The 21,953-nt window shown below is 32.0% G+C and overlaps 2 protein-coding genes across 3 annotated transcripts; one reads left to right on the top strand and one right to left on the bottom strand.

Moving 5' to 3' along the window:
* The first annotated feature begins 1,237 nt into the window (after positions 1-1,237).
* LOC114177942 (ubiquitin-conjugating enzyme E2 2) lies at positions 1,238-7,357 on the top strand. 2 transcript variants are annotated; one of them, XM_028063554.2, is made up of 7 exons: positions 1,351-1,495; positions 1,594-1,637; positions 2,213-2,346; positions 2,471-2,496; positions 3,164-3,253; positions 4,698-4,786; positions 7,075-7,357. In XM_028063554.2, exons 3-7 carry the CDS (start codon positions 2,222-2,224, stop codon positions 7,201-7,203), a joined length of 459 nt encoding a protein of 152 aa, XP_027919355.1. In that variant the 5' UTR covers positions 1,351-1,495; positions 1,594-1,637; positions 2,213-2,221; the 3' UTR covers positions 7,204-7,357. The 2 variants fall into 2 exon arrangements, with proteins under 2 accessions (XP_027919354.1, XP_027919355.1); XM_028063553.2 differs by lacking the exon at positions 1,594-1,637 and having other exon boundaries at positions 1,238-1,495.
* A 775-nt stretch (positions 7,358-8,132) lies between these two features.
* On the bottom strand, positions 8,133-11,636 carry LOC114177941 (Leucine-rich repeat protein kinase family protein). The gene is made up of 7 exons (XM_028063552.2): positions 10,126-11,636; positions 9,858-9,991; positions 9,504-9,747; positions 9,223-9,416; positions 9,088-9,128; positions 8,891-9,002; positions 8,133-8,548 (listed from the first exon to the last, which is right to left on the bottom strand). The coding sequence occupies exons 1-7, from the start codon at positions 11,372-11,374 to the stop codon at positions 8,315-8,317; spliced, it is 2,208 nt and encodes a 735-aa protein (XP_027919353.1). The 5' UTR covers positions 11,375-11,636; the 3' UTR covers positions 8,133-8,314.
* Positions 11,637-21,953: the final 10,317 nt, after the last annotated feature.

Here is a 21,953-nt window from a genome sequence, read left to right as displayed (position 1 = left end):
AATTGTATATTTTTAAAATGTGTAAAGTTCAATAATTTCTATACAAATGTTTGAGTTGGTATAAAAATAACAATTATATCAATTTTTAAACTAATTTTAACTAGTTTATGTAAGAATCGAAGACAAATAAATTTAAAATTTGAAAACAATTTTAAGTAAAGTTGAATGTGAAACACAAATTTAAATAAACTTAGTTTTGTTAAAAATATATAATAAAAATATCAAATTTAATAAAAATATTTGTATAATATTTATATAAAAATTAATTTTTGTTTCAATTTGGAGAGGGATGAAATTGCATAATTTTTATAAAAATTTGGACTAAATTGAGACAAAATAAAAGTACAATGACTAAATTGAGAATGAAGAAATAACATTTGGTATAATAGTGACACATAATATTGTCACTGCCACATCATATTATCATTGCGATGTGGCACGATGTCAACTTGATACATGACATATTTTTAATTTAAAAAAAAATAAAAATAAAATTAAAAATTAAAATAAATTCAAAAGAAAAATAAAAATAAAATAAAAAAATTTAGGAACTGACACGCGACACCCCCTTAACGCTATTAATGCACCACTAACAAAAAGAACTTGATTGCATAAAATTTATCAAAATAGGAACTAAATTGAAATAAAAAATTAGAGGACACAAATCGATATTTTACTAAAAAATAAAAATAAAAAACATAATTTAACCTAACATTTAACTAAGGAAGTAAAAATAACTTAAGAAAATTATTTACATTAACATTAACCGAAAAACACAATACATCTTTAAATATTTGAATATCATTAATCTTCTTTTTCAAAAAAATTCATATACAAGAAATACAAGACAATTTTACAATTATATGTAATAAACTTGTTAATTTTTGTAACAAACACTTCTAGAAAAAAAGACATTAACAATTATTTAAATTTCGTTAATTAAGTAAAAGTACTTTTGTACTAAAATTCAAAATATTATAATAGTAATAACTATTTGAAGTATAAGATTGTTACATATTATTCATAACTAGATATACCAGAATGTGTTTATTTTTGTTTTACCTTTTATTCGTATTTTTTATCTTTATAGATTGAAAATTGATATATATATATATATATATATATATATATATATATTGTATAATTGATGATATTTTAAAAATAGTGTAAGTGAGTGTGTATACATAAGAAAGTCTCATGGGTTGTTGGGAGTTTGTAGCAAGTTGCCAAGAAAAGCAGATATCACCCCACAAAGAGAGAGAAAGAGAGCGCATTTGGGATTGGGACCGCTCAGCTGACCTGACCATTCTATAAAATCAAAATAATTGGAACAAAAGATTCTCTCTCTCTCTCATTGGAACCATTTTCCTCAAAATTCTCTGTTCCCATTCTTTCTCTTCCTTTTCTGGGTTCTCCTCAATCCATTCAAAGCTTCAATCTTTTCTCTTCCTCTGCCCCTTGCACCTCCCCTCACACCCTTCTTCACTCACAACAAGTCAGAACCCTTTCCTTTTCTCCTTCTTCCGATTTATCCTAAAAATCTTTTTTTTTTCTTTTTGTGTATGTTTTTTCCTGATATTAATTCATACCCAGATTGATAATTGCTTTGGAATTTGTTTCAAAGAAGTCCTTGTCTGGTGGGTAGCTTCTCGCATGTTAAAATTTCTTTTGCTGTATGTTGTGGTGGAAATGAAGAAATCGATCTGAGATATTTACTAAAGATATCGCTTTTGCAATTGTGTAAATAAAGTTTCTTGGGTGTTTAGAAACCCTTGATTTTCCTTTCTCTTGTTCTGTTTTGGGATTTTTAAAGTGTTGAATGATCGTATTCCGACATCGTTGTTCACTTTGCGAGTGAAATGGTTTTTTCTTTCAACTCATTGATGCATGCCCTTAGGACTGTCTTATGAGTTCAGATAAACTCCTGGTATTAGGTTGTTCAGTTTTGATTTCTTTTTGGAAATTCTGGATTTTACTAATAAAGCATCAGTATCTTTGTAATTGTTAAGTTCTGAGAGTGTAAGTTTAGCTTTATCGTTCTCTTTGTTTGCATTTTCTGAACCCTTGATGTTTCCTTTTTTTCTAAATTTTATAAAATATTGTGTTGTTTCACTCACTCTCCTTTTCTTTCTCTCAATTTGTTTTTACCTCTGTATATGAACATGTCAATGGCTGATTCCTATTGTCTGAATTGTGTTTGATTGAGATATAGGTGGTGAAGATGTCGACTCCGGCGAGGAAGAGACTGATGAGGGATTTTAAACGATTGCAGCAAGATCCTCCTGCTGGCATCAGTGGGGCTCCCCAAGACAATAATATTATGCTTTGGAATGCTGTTATCTTTGGGTGTGTAGTAGATTACTAATCCTGAATATTTTGTTTTCTTGACTGTGTTTCTCTTTACTTTGTGGTTTTGGCTGATTAATATATAGTAAATATCTAATTGTGCTCTTCTCTTACTTTTTTTCAGACCAGATGACACCCCTTGGGATGGAGGTACAGTCATCTTCTACCATATATATATATATATATATATATATATATATATATATATATATATATATATATATATATAACTGAGACTCTGTATCTTATTTGAATGTTTCCACATGTTATAATAATTGTGTCTGAGTTTCTAGTCTGTCTTTTAACTGTTTGGAGATAGCATCTGTCTTGCTAAGCTTAGTTATGACCAACATTGAATGCAGAGGATCAACCGGCTTTCATTAAAAAAGTAAACAATCGTGTATGATCAGCAAAACATATGCATATGTATTAAAAAGTAGTTGATAGAGATTAGAGTTGAAGTATTGAACTGCACAGCCAGTTCTATTATGTATATGTTTTGTTGCTTCAATATTATTTAATCAAGTAAGTTTGTTGTTGATCTTAAGAGTGTCTGCTTTGTTCCAATTTGGTTTCAGAAACTAGAAAGTAGAACAATTCAAATTACAATTGAAAGTGTCTTATATGATGTTATTCTTTTATTTGATTCATACAAACACAAGTTCAACTTGTTCGCATGTCACACAAGGTTTAGCTTTTGATGTATTTTAGGTGCATAAATATAATGGTTTAAATTGGCATGTGTAATTTAGTTGTGCCTGGGTACAGAGTCTTCTAATTTCTGGATGTTTGTATGACTGATATCCTTGTCTTTCAGGTACGTTTAAGTTGACACTTCAGTTTACAGAGGATTATCCTAATAAGCCACCTACTGTGCGCTTTGTTTCTAGAATGTTTCATCCAAACAGTGAGTACAAAACTACCCTGCCATTTCATTTTAGTGTTAGAAACTTATAATGACTAATAAAATATTTGTACAATGAATACACTAGTGTTATTTTGAACTAAAAGCTTCAAACAGAAGTGGAAAGTTTCTTTTTTTTTTTTTTTTAAATCAACATCATTCATGTGCTTTTGGAAGTCATTGTTGAAGCAGCTTCTGTGGTGATTTAATCTACCTGGAAGCTTTTTTTAAAGAATAATATGCCTAAAATATAAGGGATCAATTTTTTATACTTCAGTTCAGGCTTGACACTTTCCTTCTTTGAAGGACAGTGAATGTATTTTCCCCCTTTAATATAGTCTGTCTTTTCGGTTATGTTGTCCCTTTGCTGATTGAAAAGAAAACATAAATTTGTCTATAGAGGCTGAAGGTGTTTTCTCATATATCTGTCTCTTTCATGCACAAGCTGGTTTTGGTATTGGTATGATCAAAATAAAAATCTTGAAAATTCTTACGTATGTATTAATTTGTCTGGATATTCTGAACTCCATCTGTAAGGTTTTATGTTATCAAATGGCAGTTATGGCAGTGCCATAAAGGTTTGATATGGAGGTTTTGCCCCCTCATCGCCATCTGCCATATGCTATTTTGAACCTGCAACCTAATGACCTAAATCTTGAAATCAAGCGGTTGTTTTTCTTGTTTCTTTATCTTCTTGTTCCTTCTATTTCTTTTTTTCTTCCTTTTTCTCTCTTCTCTTTTCACGTGTTCTTCTTCATCTAGTTGCTGTTCTGTTTTATAGTTCTCTGTTTTTGTTTTTCAAAATTTCAGAATCAATTATTTGTTTATTGTTGTGTTTTCTTAGAGAACATTGTTCCCAATTTTTTCCACTTATAGGATAATGTCAAGCGTCCAAAACCTAAACAATGCATCCTAAAACTACTAAATGAAATAGTAGTGTTTTTATAAGTTATGTTTAAGACATTATCTGATGAAAATCATGGGAATTTATAAATGTTATGAAATTAGTTTTTGATTATGCTATTTTTAATATATTGTCATTTTTTTTAGTTTTTGTTGTTTGTATATTTATATAAGAATTTGTCTGTCATGAATTTCCACCATATGCTGCTGTGTGCCATCAGCCATATTTGTATGGTAGATTTTTGGCTTACCGCCATAGCCCATTATCTGCTATTGCTAACGTTGATATAATAACTTCATATACATACTTTTTCCAGCGATCTAATCATTGAATTGTATCTTGTTAACAACTTAACATGTTGATCTTACAGATCAAACTTCTGATTAATTTCAACAATAACAGAAATGTGATCAAGTGGTGAATATTTCATTTGTTTTAAAAACCTTTTCTATTTTAATTTAAATTGGATCAGAACTATTTTGTATCTCTTTACGCTAATAACTTCCAATCTAGTTCTAAGCCCGTCTTAATTGGCAATTTTAGTTTATGCGGATGGAAGTATATGCTTGGACATTTTGCAAAATCAGTGGAGTCCTATCTATGATGTAGCTGCAATTCTTACCTCAATCCAGGTAATTGCAATTCACTTAATATTTCAGACTTGCGTTGAGTTGAGACAATACTTGCCAAAAGCGATTTGATTGCACCCTTTCTTTGATTTATTTAAAATATATTTGATATTAGTGTGTAGCCAATGGGGAACTTGTTGAAACCCCAAACATGGATCAATCATGAAGCATTGTGTGTGCAAATGCTTGCCCATTATTTGGAGGTAATTACAGTGTTAAATGAGCTAGAGTCACTACAGTGGCTCCGGAATGTAGTGTTAAATAAGAAAGCTTCCTCACATTTTGTTTTTGACAAATGTGGGTATTTTAAATATTTGTACTTTGACACGAAAGTATTTACAGCTAGTGGTTGCCATGATTTGAAACTTTGCTCATTATTTAGAAGTAATGTACAGTGTTAAATGAGCGAGGGTCCTCACTTTTTTCGTGACAAATGTGGGTATTTGAAATATTTGTAGTTGGACAGGAAAGTATTTGGAGGTAGCATTCACCATGATTTGAAAAACATGCCCATTATTTCGAAGTAATGCACTTGATCAAATACAGTGTCAAATGAGCTAGAGTCACTACACTGGCTCCCAAATGTAGTATTATATGAGCAAGGGTCCTCACACTTTTCTTGACAAATATGGGGGTGTTTGAAATATTAGTACTTCGACAGGAAAGTATTTGGAGGTAGTAGGCACCAAGGTTTCAAAATGTTTTTTTGGAAAGCAATGGGACTAGATGGAAAGAAGTGTGGTAGTATTGTGTAGAATTGAAAAAAGAATTTGGTGGGTGTAAAAAAAATTTGGCAAAAGAATCTCTGAATCTAATCTTTAAAATTAGTGGAATATAACAAACTATCAATGCCATTAACTTTTATGCTCCACAAATAGGGATATGAAGTGCTTGTGTAAGAAAAGTTTTGGGAAGATTTGGGTAAGGTTGGTTCAAGGCTTTCTAAAAGAAGAAATGGTTCTCATAGGCAAAGATCTAAATGTGTTGGGTTGTAGATATTAACTTTAGAATCAAAGCCTTTTTACTTGAATTGTGCAATAAATTACAATTTTAACAAGGAACAAGGAAAATGCTTTGGTGGTAAAATGAGAGATCCTCGTATAAGTTTTGAAATTTAAGCATTTGAAATGAACAGTACAAATTGATGGGAAAACTAATAAAGATGTTAAACATAGGATACGATTTGAGTGGTTAAAATAAAGGAAGGCTTTGGGGTTTATTTGTGATCATAAAATATGTAATGTTCAAAAGTTTTATCGGGCTGTTATACAACCAACTATACATCGTTGTAAATGTTGGGATTTAAAGAAACCAAACCAGAAATAAGTGCAGGTGCATGATACAGAATATCTGTATATTAGGAGACGTGTGTGGCATCTATGAAAAAATGATTAAAACTTGTTACGTTTAAGGTAGTTTAGACATCTGCAAAGAAGGCAATAGAGGCACTAGTGAGGAGAGTAGAAGGCCTAGTTTCTAGCTATGTCAAAAGGGGTAGTGGTAGACATTGGAGAAAAATACCAAAGGAACCTGCATTTGCAAGACTTATCGCTATAGTACTCCATATACCTGAAAAACATCTCCTTATTGCTATAGCCATGTGAAATTCATTTCTAATTTGGTATTGGGAAAAACCTTAGTCCCGCATTGATTGGATATATAACCAAATAGGATATATAAAGGGGGACCCTCATCTCAAAGCCAATTTTGAGGAGTTAAGACTTAAATCCAAATGCTAAGAGGTATGGGAAAAATAAAATTATATATACATTCGCCAGCATTGTCGTTGTTAATGTCAGTCATTTCATTGATTCCCACATTTATAATCTGTTTGGTAAGGGTATATATAGCAATCACTTGCATACTAGGTTCAAAACTCTGGTAAGTGACGGGCATAATAGTGGTGAATATACTTGCAAATAACCTACCAATTAAAGACAATTGCTAAGAATCAAACGTATGCCCCACTTTATTGATACTTCACGGTCGTACAATGTTAAATAATTAAGATAAATTAAAAACAGAACAAATCAATTAAGAATTTGTATGTATCTTGATGGAAGAGAAATTTTAGTTTCTAAAACTCCTTCTCTTACTGGGTTAAATTCATGTAGGTCCCCACTAAATGTGCAGGTCGAATTCCCTAATCAGTGGGATTCATATATAAATTTCACCTAATGGGAGAAAGAGTTGAAAAGAGTGTTACTTTCAAACCCAGACACACTGTTACATTATTTGTGTATTGCTCTGGATTCTTGGTATTTTCCACTAAAGTGGTTTTGTTGTTGCAGTCATTGCTGTGTGATCCAAATCCTAATTCTCCTGCAAATTCTGAAGCTGCTCGGATGTTCAGTGAGAACAAGCGTGAATACAACAGAAGAGTCCGGGAGATTGTTGAGCAGAGTTGGACTGCTGATTAAATCATCATAGATAAAGATAGGGCCTCTGTGGCAATCAAAAGGTTGTCAAAAAGGATATGATTGAATAACCAAGACTTAAAGGATCATTATGATTTTCCAGTCCTTGACTATGTGTTTGCTCAAACTGAGTTAATATTCCACCTTATTTACTCCATTCTGTGGTTCATTTATATCTTTGCTATTTTATCATTATAGCATAGGATGGCGGAGCTACCTTGCGATTTCCATTCCAATAAGCATAATTGGTGGCAACTCGATTAAAGAGTCCAGTATAATTTGAGGACCACTATTTTATAGGGATGAATTTCTTTAAGTAAATCTATTTGTTAGAAAAATACTCAGTAATGAATCATGTTATAAGGCAAATAATAAGCATATAACGTAGAAAATGTGTAATATGAGCATATGTTCGCTATTTAGATGGCTCAATACTGAAGATTCCTTTTTGATCGTGTTCTGTGTCTTCATAACTAAAAAGTTTAGAGGAAATATAACAGTTCGATGGAGATTGAAAATTGAAAAGTTAAGCTGATTAAGTGGAGAAGGCATGAAAGAAAGAATTATTATGAGCAGTGTAGAAAAAATGGTTAAAAGGATTAATAGCGCAGTTTTCTGAAATTTCAGTAGTAATTTTATGTGATTTGTAAGTATACATGTGTGTTTGGTTTTGTGTTGGTTTTGTGTTGAAGTGATGTAGAATTAGTTAGAATTAATTTTCTAATGTGTGTTGAACCAAACACATTATATACAAGTGATTTTAATTGGAGTATTTATTGTTTTTCAATTAGTTGTAAGTTGTTTTTGAATTAGTTACTATTAAAGACAAAGAAAAGATCAATTGTTGGGGGTGTATATGTAAGGATCTGGTCTCTACACAGTTGTGCTCGCGATGTAAATGCTATCGAAGTCAAAGGAGGAAGGAAAATACATTTTGATAGGAACGTAGTTCAGATTTGTAAGAACTTTAGTAACAATACATTATACATATAAGGAAAAATGCAGGCCAAACTGTGTTTTTGGGCCTTAGAGTCACATATGTACATTACCATTTATTATTCATTATGATAATGAACTTATGAAATGTAAGCAAACATTTTTATTAACAAATGGTTTAGAACTTTGTGCTGAGGTTTCCACTGCTGGTCCATGATTCTTGAACTTGCATCGAGTATTGTAAATTCCAAAGAACATCCTCTATTGAAGGACGCTGGCTAGAAACCTTGGAGAGACAGTTGATGGTAATCTGAACTGCAGTCTTCATTGATTCATAGGCATAAGTTCCTCGCAGTGAAGGATCAATTACACTTTTAAGTACTGATGTCGCTTCTGATGAACCATTCTCCAGCTGAACGTAATATAGAGACAGTTAAATATAAGAAAAATAATAGTGTACTTGATTTGGTTACCATAAATTTTTGGTATTCGGTGGGGTTTGGAACAAACATTGTAGGTTGTGAGCATTGTATTTGTCGTTACATTAAGGACTACATCAATTTCAACGACAAAGTTACCTTATTAACTATATTGTATAGTTACACCTACATATCTATTATTAGTACTTTGTTTGTTGAGGATATTATTGAAAAAAGTAATCAGTACATTCTTCATATTACAGTGACATAATTTGAGGCAGAAAATATTCCAAAAGTTGCAAATAAAACGATAGGCAAAAAGTTTTAATGGATACCTCATTCTTCATCTCCTCTATTTCACTAGGGGAAGCAATTTGTTTGCCGGTGATAACTTCAAGAAGAATAACGCCCAGCTGATAGATGTCTTCCTTTTCTGCATTATTTGTGCTGCATATGGGTTTAACAACAAATTATAATTGGCATATAACAGTGGAATAGAAGAGAAGATTTTTCTTTTTAAAAAGAGAAATACCTGCCAATATGATTGGTGGCAGTGTGTTCATTATGTGCACTCTGAAAATTGATCGATGCAAGTTAGATTTATAGATTCAATTCTATTGTACAAATATTAACGAGAGAATGATCAAATTATTTAGTTTGTCCAAACCTTGAATGGCAATGGAATACTGTATCTACTGACTTTTGCATTAAGACTATCATCCAACAAAATGTTCTCAATCTTTAAATTGTTGCCATATATGCCAGGAGCAACTCCTGTGTGTAAGAACTGGACTCCTCTTGCAATGCCTATGCTCATGGCCATTCTTTGTGGCCATTTCAGCATTTCCCTCTTTCTCCCATCTGTTGAATGAAGACTCAAGTTATGCTACACTTTTCAGGCATTCCTCTATTTGCATTAGCATTTCATTCTATGTGAATGTTGTTTACCTTCAAGTTGATCCCTTAATGACACATTTGAGATGTGCTCAAATACGATGAAGACTGTGCTTGTTGTCTGGGGATGATCCTGTTCAGTAATGATACAGTGTCCTAGAACACTCACCATATGCCTGTGCCTCAAATTGGGCAATACCTCTATTTGCTGCATGATGCTGTGGGGGAGACCTTTCTGCCTTATTTTAACACAGTTAACTAGGACCACTGAACCATCTCTGAGCCAACCTTTATATAGCTGTATGAATATGATAGTAAATGCATGTCACTAACCCTTGTCCTTGTGGGTTCCATCTCATTATAAAACGCAGGTTATGAATCCATAAACATTATAGAAAAATATTTTACCTGTCCTTGTGATCCCTCTTCTATTAAATTTGATGGGTCAAAGTTATTTGTTGCATCTTCAATTTCCTCTGATGTGAAAATACGGTATGGTGGAAGTCCAAGTGCAGCTTGCTTCATGGCCTGAGGAATATGTCCTATTCCCGCAGGAGAAACCAGATTAATGCATCACTTAAATGAAGGAAATGAACTTTAAAGAAGATTTGAGATTTTTATGATATCATATAGAATCAATTAACAGTGATAGAAAAAAATATAACAGTGGCCTTACTTGTACCGTTTGGTCCAGGAGATGCACTGGCAGAATATTTATTAGCAACAGATTTGTCCATTTTGTGATGTGTTCTTTCTCCATTGGTCTTTCTAAAGATGAACACAATGAGAAAAACTAGAAGTCCAGCAATTACTACAGCTCCTCCAATTATTCCAATCACTAGGCCTAGTTTGGCACCAGAATTTGATTCATTCTGCTGCTTTTTGGCTGGAGGCTTAACAGCTAAAGCTCCCTCTCTCTTGCAAAATGACGATGGATGTTGATTATTTAACCTTTTGGTTGATAAACAATTTCCAGAATATAGTACTGTGGCCTTTGAAGACATTGAACCAAGGCACGCAGGCAATTTTCCAACCAGAAGGTTGTGTGAGATATCCACAAATGTTAGTGAAGAACTACATGCCATATTCACTGAGAGGTTACCACTTAGATGGTTTGCGGCCAAGTTTAGGGAATGAAGGGAAGGCATAGACATCAAAAAGGACGGGATGTTTCCAAAAACATCATTGGAAGAGACATCAAATACCTGAAGTTTGTCAAAGTGCTCAATTTCTGGAGGAATTCGAGATCTCAGTGAATTATTTCTCAAGATTATAGTGACAAGATTGTTTCCCACTGAAGGGAATTCAGGACCCAGTTTGTTACCTCCCAAGTTGAGCTCTTCAAGAGAAGTTAATCTTTGGAGATCAGGGACACTTCCATTGAAGAGATTATTAACCAAAACGAGACTCCTTAGATTCGTCATTGAGGATATGGATGGTGGAATTTCCCCATAAATGAAATTTGAGCTAATGTTTAGCACTTGCAGAGACCAAAACCTGTTGATTTTGGATGGTAAAGGACCCCACAAACCCAAGGACACTAAGGACAACACCTTCAAATTTGAAAGCTTTGTCATGACAGTGAAGAAAGAATCGATGGAGAATTTTCCTGAAAGTGTTTGAAGGGAAGTCCAGGCACCTGCCTGAGGGGTGTGTGAAGATGGGGAGGTCTTGTTTCCAATGATAGTTAGTTCTGTGACATGCCCATTTGCGCAAACTATCTTGAGGGAAGAAGAGGGAGGGAGGAAGCACACGTTGGTCCATCTTGTCCACCCTTGAAGAGCTTGAGGATATTCAAGAAGCTTCTGAACTTGGAATAGAATTCTATTTTCACTTGTTGATAGCTGTGCAACCGAAGAAGGAGTAAGCAGAAGAAGAATGATTGCAGGAAACAAGTAAGTGAAACAAACCCTCAGGTTCTTCATGTTATGAGGCTAAAGTATTTGTACTAAGACAGAGTCTTGTTAGTCACACACAGCATACTCAACTGCAGAGTTCAGAGTTGAAAATATTGGATTAACATACAACACTGGAATTGCTCAAAAGATTGTATAGCTATGATTTCACTGAGTAGAGCTACACAAAGCAGAACAATCCATGGTCTTTCATGGCTTTGTTTCTTTAGTTTTTTTTCTCACTTTCCAGCTGTGCAGAATCTAATAATTTGCAAAGAAAGACTTTTAAGCAGAAAAGCTATTTGTCATGGGATAATGATTGCAGGAAAAAAGATGTTTTGATGGGAATTATGGGAATAAAGAATTTCAGTAATGTGGAGCAGGTGGTAGGACAATGGGGGAGAGGACTGAAGTTTGTAAAATGAATCTGAGATGAGATCTGAAAAGAAAGAGATTTCAAAAATTGTGAGTGAAGCCACCAAGAAAGTACCACTAGTTTAGTTTAGTAAAGGAGCTTTTATGAGAGATGTCACATGGAAGCGTGCAGAGACATTAAAACGGAAATTCTGATTAGAGAGTGTTCAAAGCATTCTAGTATTAAATAGCCACTTGGTTTGCTAGCTGCTACATGCCCCAATAAATCCAACCTCGCAACTCAAAGTCAACACAATGCTGCTGAAATCAATGTTGCAAAGTGCAGAAACTTTGGTGCTGACCATTTTATCATGGACCTGCATGTACCTTAGCACTACTTTCCGCTAGTAAAGAATTGTTCATGTAATAAACCACGCGCCATCACACGTGATCGCACTGAAGGGTAGATAGGCTCTTTTATTTCATTCAAATTTAACAAAAGGTTACTGCATTATCCAATTATGAACTGTAAAGTACAGGGAAATTGTTAACTTACTTTAATATGATTTAGTGAGATTTTTTGAATAGTATACAAGTACACTATGTAATATGTCTAACCATTACGGGAACTCATAAATCATATATTACATGAGATTATCTGTAATTAAGTTTAATGTTTACATGAACATCATTGTCTTCAAACAGTGTTTTTCAGAAACATGATTCTCTCAGTAAACAATACTTACATTCTCCCTTAGAAGTTATCTTGTTATTATTTTTTTTTTTATAATATCTGAAAATTTTTTAGTACTATTTTTCTAGATCAGTTCATTTTTAGAATAAAGCAATACTAAGTCATTTCATTTGGTTATAAGTGAGAAAGTAAAAAGTTGGTGTTGAATAATGGATCATGATTAAGGTCTTTTTATCCACAATAATTTAGCTTTCATTGTCTATAATAATGCCATAACTGCTAAATGGTTGGGTGAGGTGAGCTTTGGAATTTGGAGCTTTGTGGTGGTGGGGGTCTCTGTCGGTGAGATGTTTCCTCTGAAGTGAAGACAGAACAGAACAGAACACCGAGGTTGCCACACATTCTCGGTAAAATGCGTGACACCAAGACATATACTTTAATATACATTGTGCAGAAAATCTTTGTTAATTTTTGCTCTGAAAATTTGTTCAGTCTATACAGTGATATTATCACAATTAATCTATTAAATTAGAAGTAACCAGTTGCAAGAAAAAAAAAATACTAAGAATTATTATCATAGGTGTTGGCTGCACATAAAAACGTGCTGGACAACCTGTCATGAAAATGAAAATGGAAGTAAAGACAAGATCTGAAGAAGTATTAGCATCGGTTTCTCTTGTATGCATGTTGCTGGTATTGAGCCAGGGATTAGAAAAGTAGTATGCAGCTTTTGGATTTTCGTTTTTGTCACGATTTGATCATTATAATAATTCTGGTAAATTAAAGTATAATCACTATTTTGTTTGTGTGTGTGTATGGTGATGGAGAAGTCAATTTTACTCCTAATAATGAAGAGAAGAGTTTTGACTTTGAAGTATTTGGTTGATATTTTATTGAAACCGAGAATGGAAGAGTTTTTGCATGGAGATGGATGAATAATAGATAATGCATGTGTTCAGATTTTGCAGAATCTTGCAATTTGTTTACGAAGTTTGATACTCTTTACCAAAGAAGGTCATGAAAAAGCGACGGAAGTGTTCACATTGTACTTATCTTGTGGAAATGTTTGATTGTCATTGAGAAAGAGATGACGTGTCAGATGAATCTTAGAAGGTGTCTATGTCGAAATTCTATGTCAATTAAAAAATATAATGATAGAATGCCTCACTTTTTTGACCCGAAAGTTATCCGCCTACGTGGCATTCATTATTTTAATAATTTTAAACGAAACGGTAATTGGAGGCAGCGACAAAGGAAAGTTTGCGTCATGTGCACGCGCTTTGAATTGGAGAAACATTTTAAAAAAACACATTGCGTTGCATCGTTTTTCCTCGTTTCTTATCCACAAGTTTCTTCTTCGAACAGGTTCACACAAGCACAGAGGCATTTGTATCGCAAGACATTCTCTTCCCCAAAAGGCTATCCTTCCATAAAGGTTGGTGTTGTGGGTCGCAGTGGAAGCGGATAGCGGAGTTGTGGAGAATGGTTTGGGTTGTTGGAGGCGGAGGGTTCCGCGGAAAGTGGTGGGTACCGTTCGGTTCATTGCTTGGGCGCTCTCTTGTTGGCGTAGTTGTTGGTTGATTAAAGGTCATTCACAAAACGAAGGGGATCGTGTGCTCTTTCAAGTGGATCACGCTAATGCCGATGAATTCATTACAGTCTTTGTCAACAAATGTTTGTGTGACGAGTAACTATGATGTTCAAACAATTACATGTGATGTAATGAAAGTTAAGTTTTTTTTTAAAAATCTGATATTTGTGTGTTCTGGTATGTGAATGAATTGTCCTTTTATGATTCCATTAATGTCTTTTTACATTGAACATTTTGTACTGCCAGTATTGGAACTGCTTTTAAACTGTATTATTACATGAAATATGGTTTGGACACAATCGAAAGGCCATCCAAATAATTCCATCACCAAACAACTGAAACAACTAAAAGGAACTGCACATTGAATTAAAAACCAACTTTTCTGGTGCGAGATTCAACTGTCCTTTTATGATTCCATAAGTGTCTTTTTATGTTGAACTTTTTGTACTACCATTAGTGGAACTGCTTTTAAACTGTATTATTATCTGAAATATGGATTGAACACAATCGAATGGCCATCCAAATAATTCCATCACCATGAATCATCACCAAACCACTTAAATAAGTAATTGGAATTGAAGATTGAATTAAAAACCAACTTTTTTGGTTCGATAATCAAGTGTCCTTTTATGATTCCATAAGTGTCTTTTTACATTGAACTTTTTGTACAGGCAGTACTGAAACTGCTTTTAAAATGTATTATTACATGAAATATGGTTTGCACAATCGAAAGGTCATCCAAATAATTCCATCACCATGAATCATCACCAAACAACTTAAACAACTAATTGGAACTGCATATTGAATTAAAAACCAACTTTTCTGGTTCGATAATCAAGTGTCCTTTTATGATTCCATAAGTGTCTTTTTACATTGAACTTTTTGTACACGCAGTACTGGAACTGCTTTTCAGGTGTATTTTCACATCAAATATGGTTTGGACACAATCGAATGGCCATCCAAATAATTTCATCACCATGAATCATCACCAAACAACTTAAACAACTAATTGGAACTGTAGATTGAATTAAAAACCAACTTTTCTGGTTCGATAATCAAGTATCCTTTTATGAATCCATAAGTGTCTTTTTACATTGAACTTTTTGTACAGGCAGGACTGCAACTGCTTTTAAACTGTATTATTATGTGAAATCTGGTTTGGACATAATCGAATGGCCATCCAAATAATTCCATCACCATGAATCATCACCAAACCACTTAAATAAGTAATTGGAATTGAAGATTGAATTAAAAATCAACTTTTCTGGTTCGATAATCAAGTGTCCTTTTATGATTCCATAAGTGTCTTTTTACATTGAACTTTTTGTACAGGCAGTACTGGAACTGCTTTTAAACTGTATTATTACATGAAATATGGTTTGGACACAATCGAAAGGTCATCCAAATAATTCAATCACCATGAATCATCACCAAACAACTTAAACAACTAATTGGAACTGCAGATTGAATTAAAAACCAATTTTTCTAGTTCGATAATCAAGTGTCCTTTTATGATTCCATAAGTGCCTTTTTACATTGAACTTTTTGTACACGCAGTACTGGAACTGCTTTTCAGGTGTATTTTCACATCAAATATGGTTTGGACACAATCGAATGGCCATCCAAATAATTCCATCACCATGAATCATCACCAAACAACTTAAACAACTAATTGGAACTGTAGATTGAATTAAAAACCAACTTTTCTGGTGCGAGATTCAAGTGTCCTTTTATGATTCCATAAGTGTCTTTTTACATTGAACTTTTTGTACTGCCAGTACTAGAACTGATTTTAAACTGTATTATTACATGAAATATGGGTTTTGACACAATCAAATGGTCATCCAAATAATTCCATCACCATGAATCATCACCAAACAACTTAAACAACTAATTGAAACTGCACATTGGAAAAAAAAATTTTCTGGTTCGAGATTGAAGTGTCCTTTTATGATGCCATAAGTGTCTTTTTACATTGAACTTTTTGTACATGCAGTATTGCAACTGCTTTTCAGCTGTATTTCCACATGAAATATGGATTTGTACAATGTTACAGCCTTTTCACAATACCAGAACTGCCTATCAATAACTCCCACAACACAACAATTCTTAAATTTCAATAACTGTCTTTTTGAGATATGGTTTCTGTACCACAGACTTACCACATTTTACTTACTAAATAAATGCACTACAAAACAACACAAACACTTTAGAAAAGTCATTATTTATTAATTGCACCATAACGGAACAGAAACACAACAAATAGAATTGTACACAACTTCATGTTTCATAGGTTTCATTTCCATCAAACAAAACAAAATAGATACATATTGCTCATACTCCAACAACTATTTATGTATCATTTTCTTCTTTCGACTATAAACTGTGAACGGAGTTTGGATTACACGACTTTTGAACCGTAACCGTGGATCATTCCTCATATGCACGTACATATCGCTGTTGGTTACATTTTTGTCTTCTGCAGCTTGACTTGGAACATCCACTTCATTCAAATTCATAGGAGAAACAAATTCATCTTTACTTCTATTTTCCCTCTCAGCCAAAGTTGATTTCAATTTAGCAATCGCTCCACCAAGTTCACGAATATCATGTTCTTGCTGCTCAATTACACCCATAAGCTGCTCCTTTTTTTTCGTTCCACCAAAGACACACTCTTTCCTCTTACTTTTATGACGCTCGCCATTACCTTTTGATAAAGCTTCTTTCACAACTAACTCACCTATTTCTTCCTTAGAAAGACAAAGATCATCCACAATCTGAAATTTAATTTCAAACAAACAACATCAATAAACCACAAACAATGCAGGAAAAAATAATAGAAAAGTACCATATTATTTTTCAAACTACTTCTTATTGACACATCTCCAACTTTGTAATCAATCCAACACAACAACCTTGGAAATTTGGATTCAATAACTGCACTCTTTCTCTTCACAAACAGGAAGTGATCAAAAGCCCATAGCTACATCATACAATAATACAATTCATTTCAAACAAAGTTACTCATTCATAACAATAAACCAAAATGCTACAAAACACGAAATTGGAGAAAAACAAACGAACTTACCTGCAATAAATATACGCATCCGACAACATGGAAGTGTTTTTTATCTGATTGCTTCTTTAAAACAACTGACGCATAACTCAAACTACCAACCAAATACGAATAAACCACACCACCCCAGTTATATTTAACAAGACTAGTCAAATCATCTACAATTCTAAAAAGTGAAACAAAGACTGTTCCATTTCTATTAGGCAAAAGAAACTCAGAAATGCCTAAAAGAATGTACAACCGACAATAATCTTCTACATCAAGACACTCACACTCAGTCAATAGATAATTATATACCATACTAATTGTTACCTTTTTTTTTTCAGAAAATTTCTTCCTACAAACACTATCAACGCCAACCTCCTCTAAATCAATTCTATCTCCATAAACCCTCAACCCTAGGCCTATACATACATCTAATAACTTAAACGCTACAAATTCGGAGTTAATCATGAAACCTCCTCTACTCTCCACCCACACATTACTTAACTCACAAAGAAGGTTTCGACTAATCTTAACTCTTTCATGCAAGAAAACAAACCACCAAAATGGTGTTTGTTGAATACATTGTTTTTGCTCCATACTTAACTTCTTGTTCAACAAACCAATATATTGTGTTTTACAAGAATGTCTGAAACTAATCTGCAAATATTCATATTAAAAATCATAGGTTAAACTTAGTCTACTAAAATATAAATTAAGTTACAAAGCAACAAAAAATAAAATACCTGACTTATATCACTACAATCTCCAACCTCACAACCTTCACTACCTTCACTAATGCCACTCATGTCAACTGACCTGCAATTATAAAACGCATTAACTGTCACTCATATCCAAGAACACAAATCTAGTTTGCTTTTTGTACCCACCCAATCCTAAATGTCGAAACCAACAAACTCAGTTTTGAACATCCAACAACACAACTGCACTTCGCATTTTGTACCCACCCCACCCTAACTGCCGAAACAATTCGCATTTTTTGTTACACAAAACAGTTCACATTTTCAATTAACAATCCACAACAACATTTACGATTTAGAGAGCATCCATTTGGGGAACAACACATCAAAATGCCATTTCAATCGTCGAACAAGAAAATACGAAAATGGGGTTTCATTTGGGGAAAAACATCACAAAAATAGGGGTTTCATTTGGGGAAAAACATCACAAAAATAGGGGTTTGTAATCAGATAGTAAAGCATACCAAAGTGCCCTTTGATTTGCAGAAGAAGAACACCAAAATTAGGGCTTCCAATTGTCCACACGAAGCTATGGCAGCAATCCACCTCTGTTATTCTTTCCCAACAAAGCACTGGCACTGTCGCTTTTCCCTAAACCGCCGCACTCTCGCCTTTAGTTTAAACCGCAAAGTTCAGTTCTGTTTTTCTTACTTTTCCTCACGTGCGCGTGTATCACAACCTCAACGTTCACTCCACCTTCTCTCACGCGTCACTGCTCCTCTTTCGTTTAAAATTATTAAAATAATAAATGCCACGTAGGCGGGTAACTTTGGGGTCAAAAAAGTGAGACATTCTATCATTATCCTTAAAAAATAACACAACGACTAAGATCAAAATATTTACAAGGAAAAATTATTTAACACCAACGATCATTTTACAACTAATATATGAATAAAATACATAAAATAAATAAATTTTTGTATTTATATAAAAAAAGTAAAAAATAATAAAAAATAGTATTAAATACGTGTAAAAAAATTGAATGTTAAAATACTATTTTCTTATTTACAAATTCATCATGTAATTGCAGAATTGCATAAGTATTTCATGTAAAATATAATTCTGAACGCCAATTTTGCAACCCTAAGATTATAGATGAAGTACATAACTTAGGGTAAAATCCACATAGTTAGCGGTAGTCCCAATAACAATCCTCAATATAAAAGAAGAGTTTGAACCTATGTTGAATTTTATAATTAGGTTAAAGTTTGAATTTGAGATTTATTGTATAATGTTAATTTTAAATTGTTTAATAGGTTTGATTATATTGTCATATTTAATTTCTACAAAAGTAAATTGATTACTAAACTTATTTGGTTATATTTATGAATGTAGTTTTTTTTTTATATATTGAATTCATCAATGAACTCTTTAATTTCTTGTTTGAAGTTTAATAAAATGATAATGGTTTTGAACTGTAAGACAATTTAGAATATTTGTTTCTTGGTTATTTGATTATTACATATACTTTAAGTATCCAATTTTTATGAAATTTAGGTATATACGCATCACATTTTATTTTTTGTCTTCATACTTGATTATGATGAATTTAATTTAATTATTTTTGTCTTGTATATATCAATGCTGAAAGTAGAGATGACAACGGGGTGGGATGGGGACAAAATTCTCATACCCATACCTGTAGAAAAAAATCACCCCATCCTCATATCCAAACTCAACGGGTATTAAAATTTTGTTTCATCCCATCCTCACCGGGTAACGGGTATAATTTTGTATCCATACCGGTACCCATTTTCTTACTACTTTAATATTAATTTTAATTAATTTTTATAAAATAATAAAAATTACAGTAAAAAAAATATAATATTATCAAATATTCAATGTTAGGAGGATGGTTGTTTTTTGATATCAAATACTTTGAAATAAATTATAATTGTTTACATTTTAGATTTGAATACCAAATAAATTTTCATGAGAACCAAAACATTTATTAAATTTGCAAACATTAATGAAACCTAGTTGATAAAATTTAAAAATATTTTTAAAAAAATATAAAAGGAAAAAAATATTCAAATTAAAATATATTTTAAATGTTTGTTTACTTCAAATTTTTAAATTATATTAAATATCTTTTTTATACACTAATAAAAGATATAATACATCACTTGATCAAAATGACGCAAAGAACAAATAATAAACATAATAATAAAGTTTTAACATAGATATTGTATCTTTTGAACTCTAATATATGTTGGATGATGATAAAAAAAATATTCATGACAATTACATTAAATTTTATATTGTAGTAAATAAATGTCATTTATACAATTATAGTGAAAAAATTACAGTATGATAGATAATGAGTTAAAAAATATAAAATAATTAGATAAAATATATCGAAATAGTATTCTACATGATGAAAATAAACAACAAATAAAAATATTAAAAAATTAATAAATTAATAAATGTGTGTCTTATAAACAATTTGATAGACTATTGAAAAAAATTGCTTAAAGGAAAATAAATGTATAATCAATGGTATGATAAGATGAAAAATATCTAAAATATCTTAGAGATCTAAGAAAACTTTTCAAATATCAATATATATTCAATGGTTGAGAAATAACAAAAATTATTTTAGCGAAACAAAAATTTCTTCAAATGAAAAAAACATTAATAATAACAAGTAAAGATTTTTTTTTTTATGATACCTAGTAAATGAAAGGTTTATGCTATTAAATACTTAAATTGAGAGAGTAAAATATACAATAAATATAAATATAAAAAAATAATATAAATATTCAAATGTGAGATATAAATTTTTTTTAATTGACATACATCATTTTAACATAATTACATAAAAGTTATGATAAGATGAAAAAATATATTAGAGATGCGAATAAGTTTCATGACAAACCAAATAATTAAACGGGAACGAAGATATTGCAGGGACGGGTACTATGGTGGGATATGTACATCTTCATACCTATGCTCATATCCAATTGAAAAAGTATAAGATTTTCCATACCTAATCAATACGGAGATTTTTCGTAAAAATGGAAACAGGTTCAAATAATACTCCCGAAATAGGTTTATTTGGCATATGTAGCCGAAAGGTTACTGAAGTTTTGAGAAAAAAGATGAATGAAACTTTTTTTTAATGTGTATTGGTAGAAAATGCTTTCTTTTTTTACGGAAAAGAAAATGTGACCATTTTTAAAACAAGAGTGACATTCATGATATAAGATGCCTTTCAATACGGTATTTGAAAAATAAATTAGATAAATTCAAGTAGCGGGTCTGAAAAGTACTATGAGGAAGTTGAACACTTTTGGGATTTAAAAACAAAATCGATCTGATAACAATGAAAGAGAAAGATTTCATTACCATAGCATTAATGGTGTGAATGGAAAAATACAACAAATACATATAATATAATAATATTTTTTATCTTAAAAAATTATACCTTCAGAAACCTCGATCGGTGACTCATGTCAAAATTCTAAATTTTTGACTTAGGTTCAGTTAGATCAAACATTAGTTCTGGTTTAACCAACTCTTGAATTTTAATCAAAGATCAAGTTAGTTTAGACTTATATTCGAGTCGAATGGGCTCAAATTAGATATTGAAATGATTCGACTGTTTTTCATCCAAATAATTTACTTTTACTTCAAAAAAAAATTAAATCTTTCATTGTTATCAGCATAAATATCAAATAGGAAAATGTTTTTTCTCGATGAGTTAAAAAGAGTTTTCGAAAAAGCACATGCTCTCATATATGGTAGATTGTAGATTGATTCAAAGACACCTTTTGTAACTTGGATGCACAGGTTTCACAAGGTTATCATTTATTTTAAGTTGCGAATTTTATACAGAATATCAATGGAGTAATTTTCATTAAATTATTTGAAGTTTTGGAAGAGATACTACCAAACAAAAACACAGTCAAATCATGTGTTGAATAAAAAAACTTTGTTCCATGAGTTTAGAATAAAAAGAAATATATATATATATATATATATATATATATATATATATATTATAATGATCGCATACTATATAAAAAAAAATTAAATCTTCACACAAGTATGTATATATTGAAATGTCACACCGTAAAGATAAAGATAAGAATAATAATCAAGAAAATGAAATAAGGGTTCTTCAAGAAATGTTTATTCTAACTTTGATT

Source organism: Vigna unguiculata, chromosome 3, assembly GCF_037176805.1.
Source record: "Vigna unguiculata cultivar grain cowpea cultivar isolate G323 ecotype 2 chromosome 3, ASM3717680v1, whole genome shotgun sequence".
Taxonomy (NCBI): Eukaryota; Viridiplantae; Streptophyta; class Magnoliopsida; order Fabales; family Fabaceae; genus Vigna; species Vigna unguiculata.
The sequence above is the reverse complement of the archived record's forward strand: the minus strand, read 5'-3'. Positions and strand labels throughout refer to the sequence as shown.

Bases quoted from the DNA above. Each gene is read 5' to 3' on its own strand.
- LOC114177942 (XM_028063553.2), top strand. From the start codon at position 2,222: ATGTCGACTCCGGCGAGGAAGAGACTGATGAGGGATTTTAAACGATTG. The intron at 2,497-3,163 runs GTACAGTCATCT...CTTGTCTTTCAG, and splicing joins TGACACCCCTTGGGATGGAG to GTACGTTTAAGTTGACACTT. The intron at 4,787-7,074 runs GTAATTGCAATT...TTGTTGTTGCAG, and splicing joins CAATTCTTACCTCAATCCAG to TCATTGCTGTGTGATCCAAA.
- LOC114177941 (XM_028063552.2), bottom strand. From the start codon at position 11,374: ATGAAGAACCTGAGGGTTTGTTTCACTTACTTGTTTCCTGCAATCATT. The intron at 9,992-10,125 runs GTAAGGCCACTG...CTGCGGGAATAG, and splicing joins TCCTGGACCAAACGGTACAA to GACATATTCCTCAGGCCATG. The intron at 9,003-9,087 runs GTATTTCTCTTT...ACCCATATGCAG, and splicing joins GCCACCAATCATATTGGCAG to CACAAATAATGCAGAAAAGG.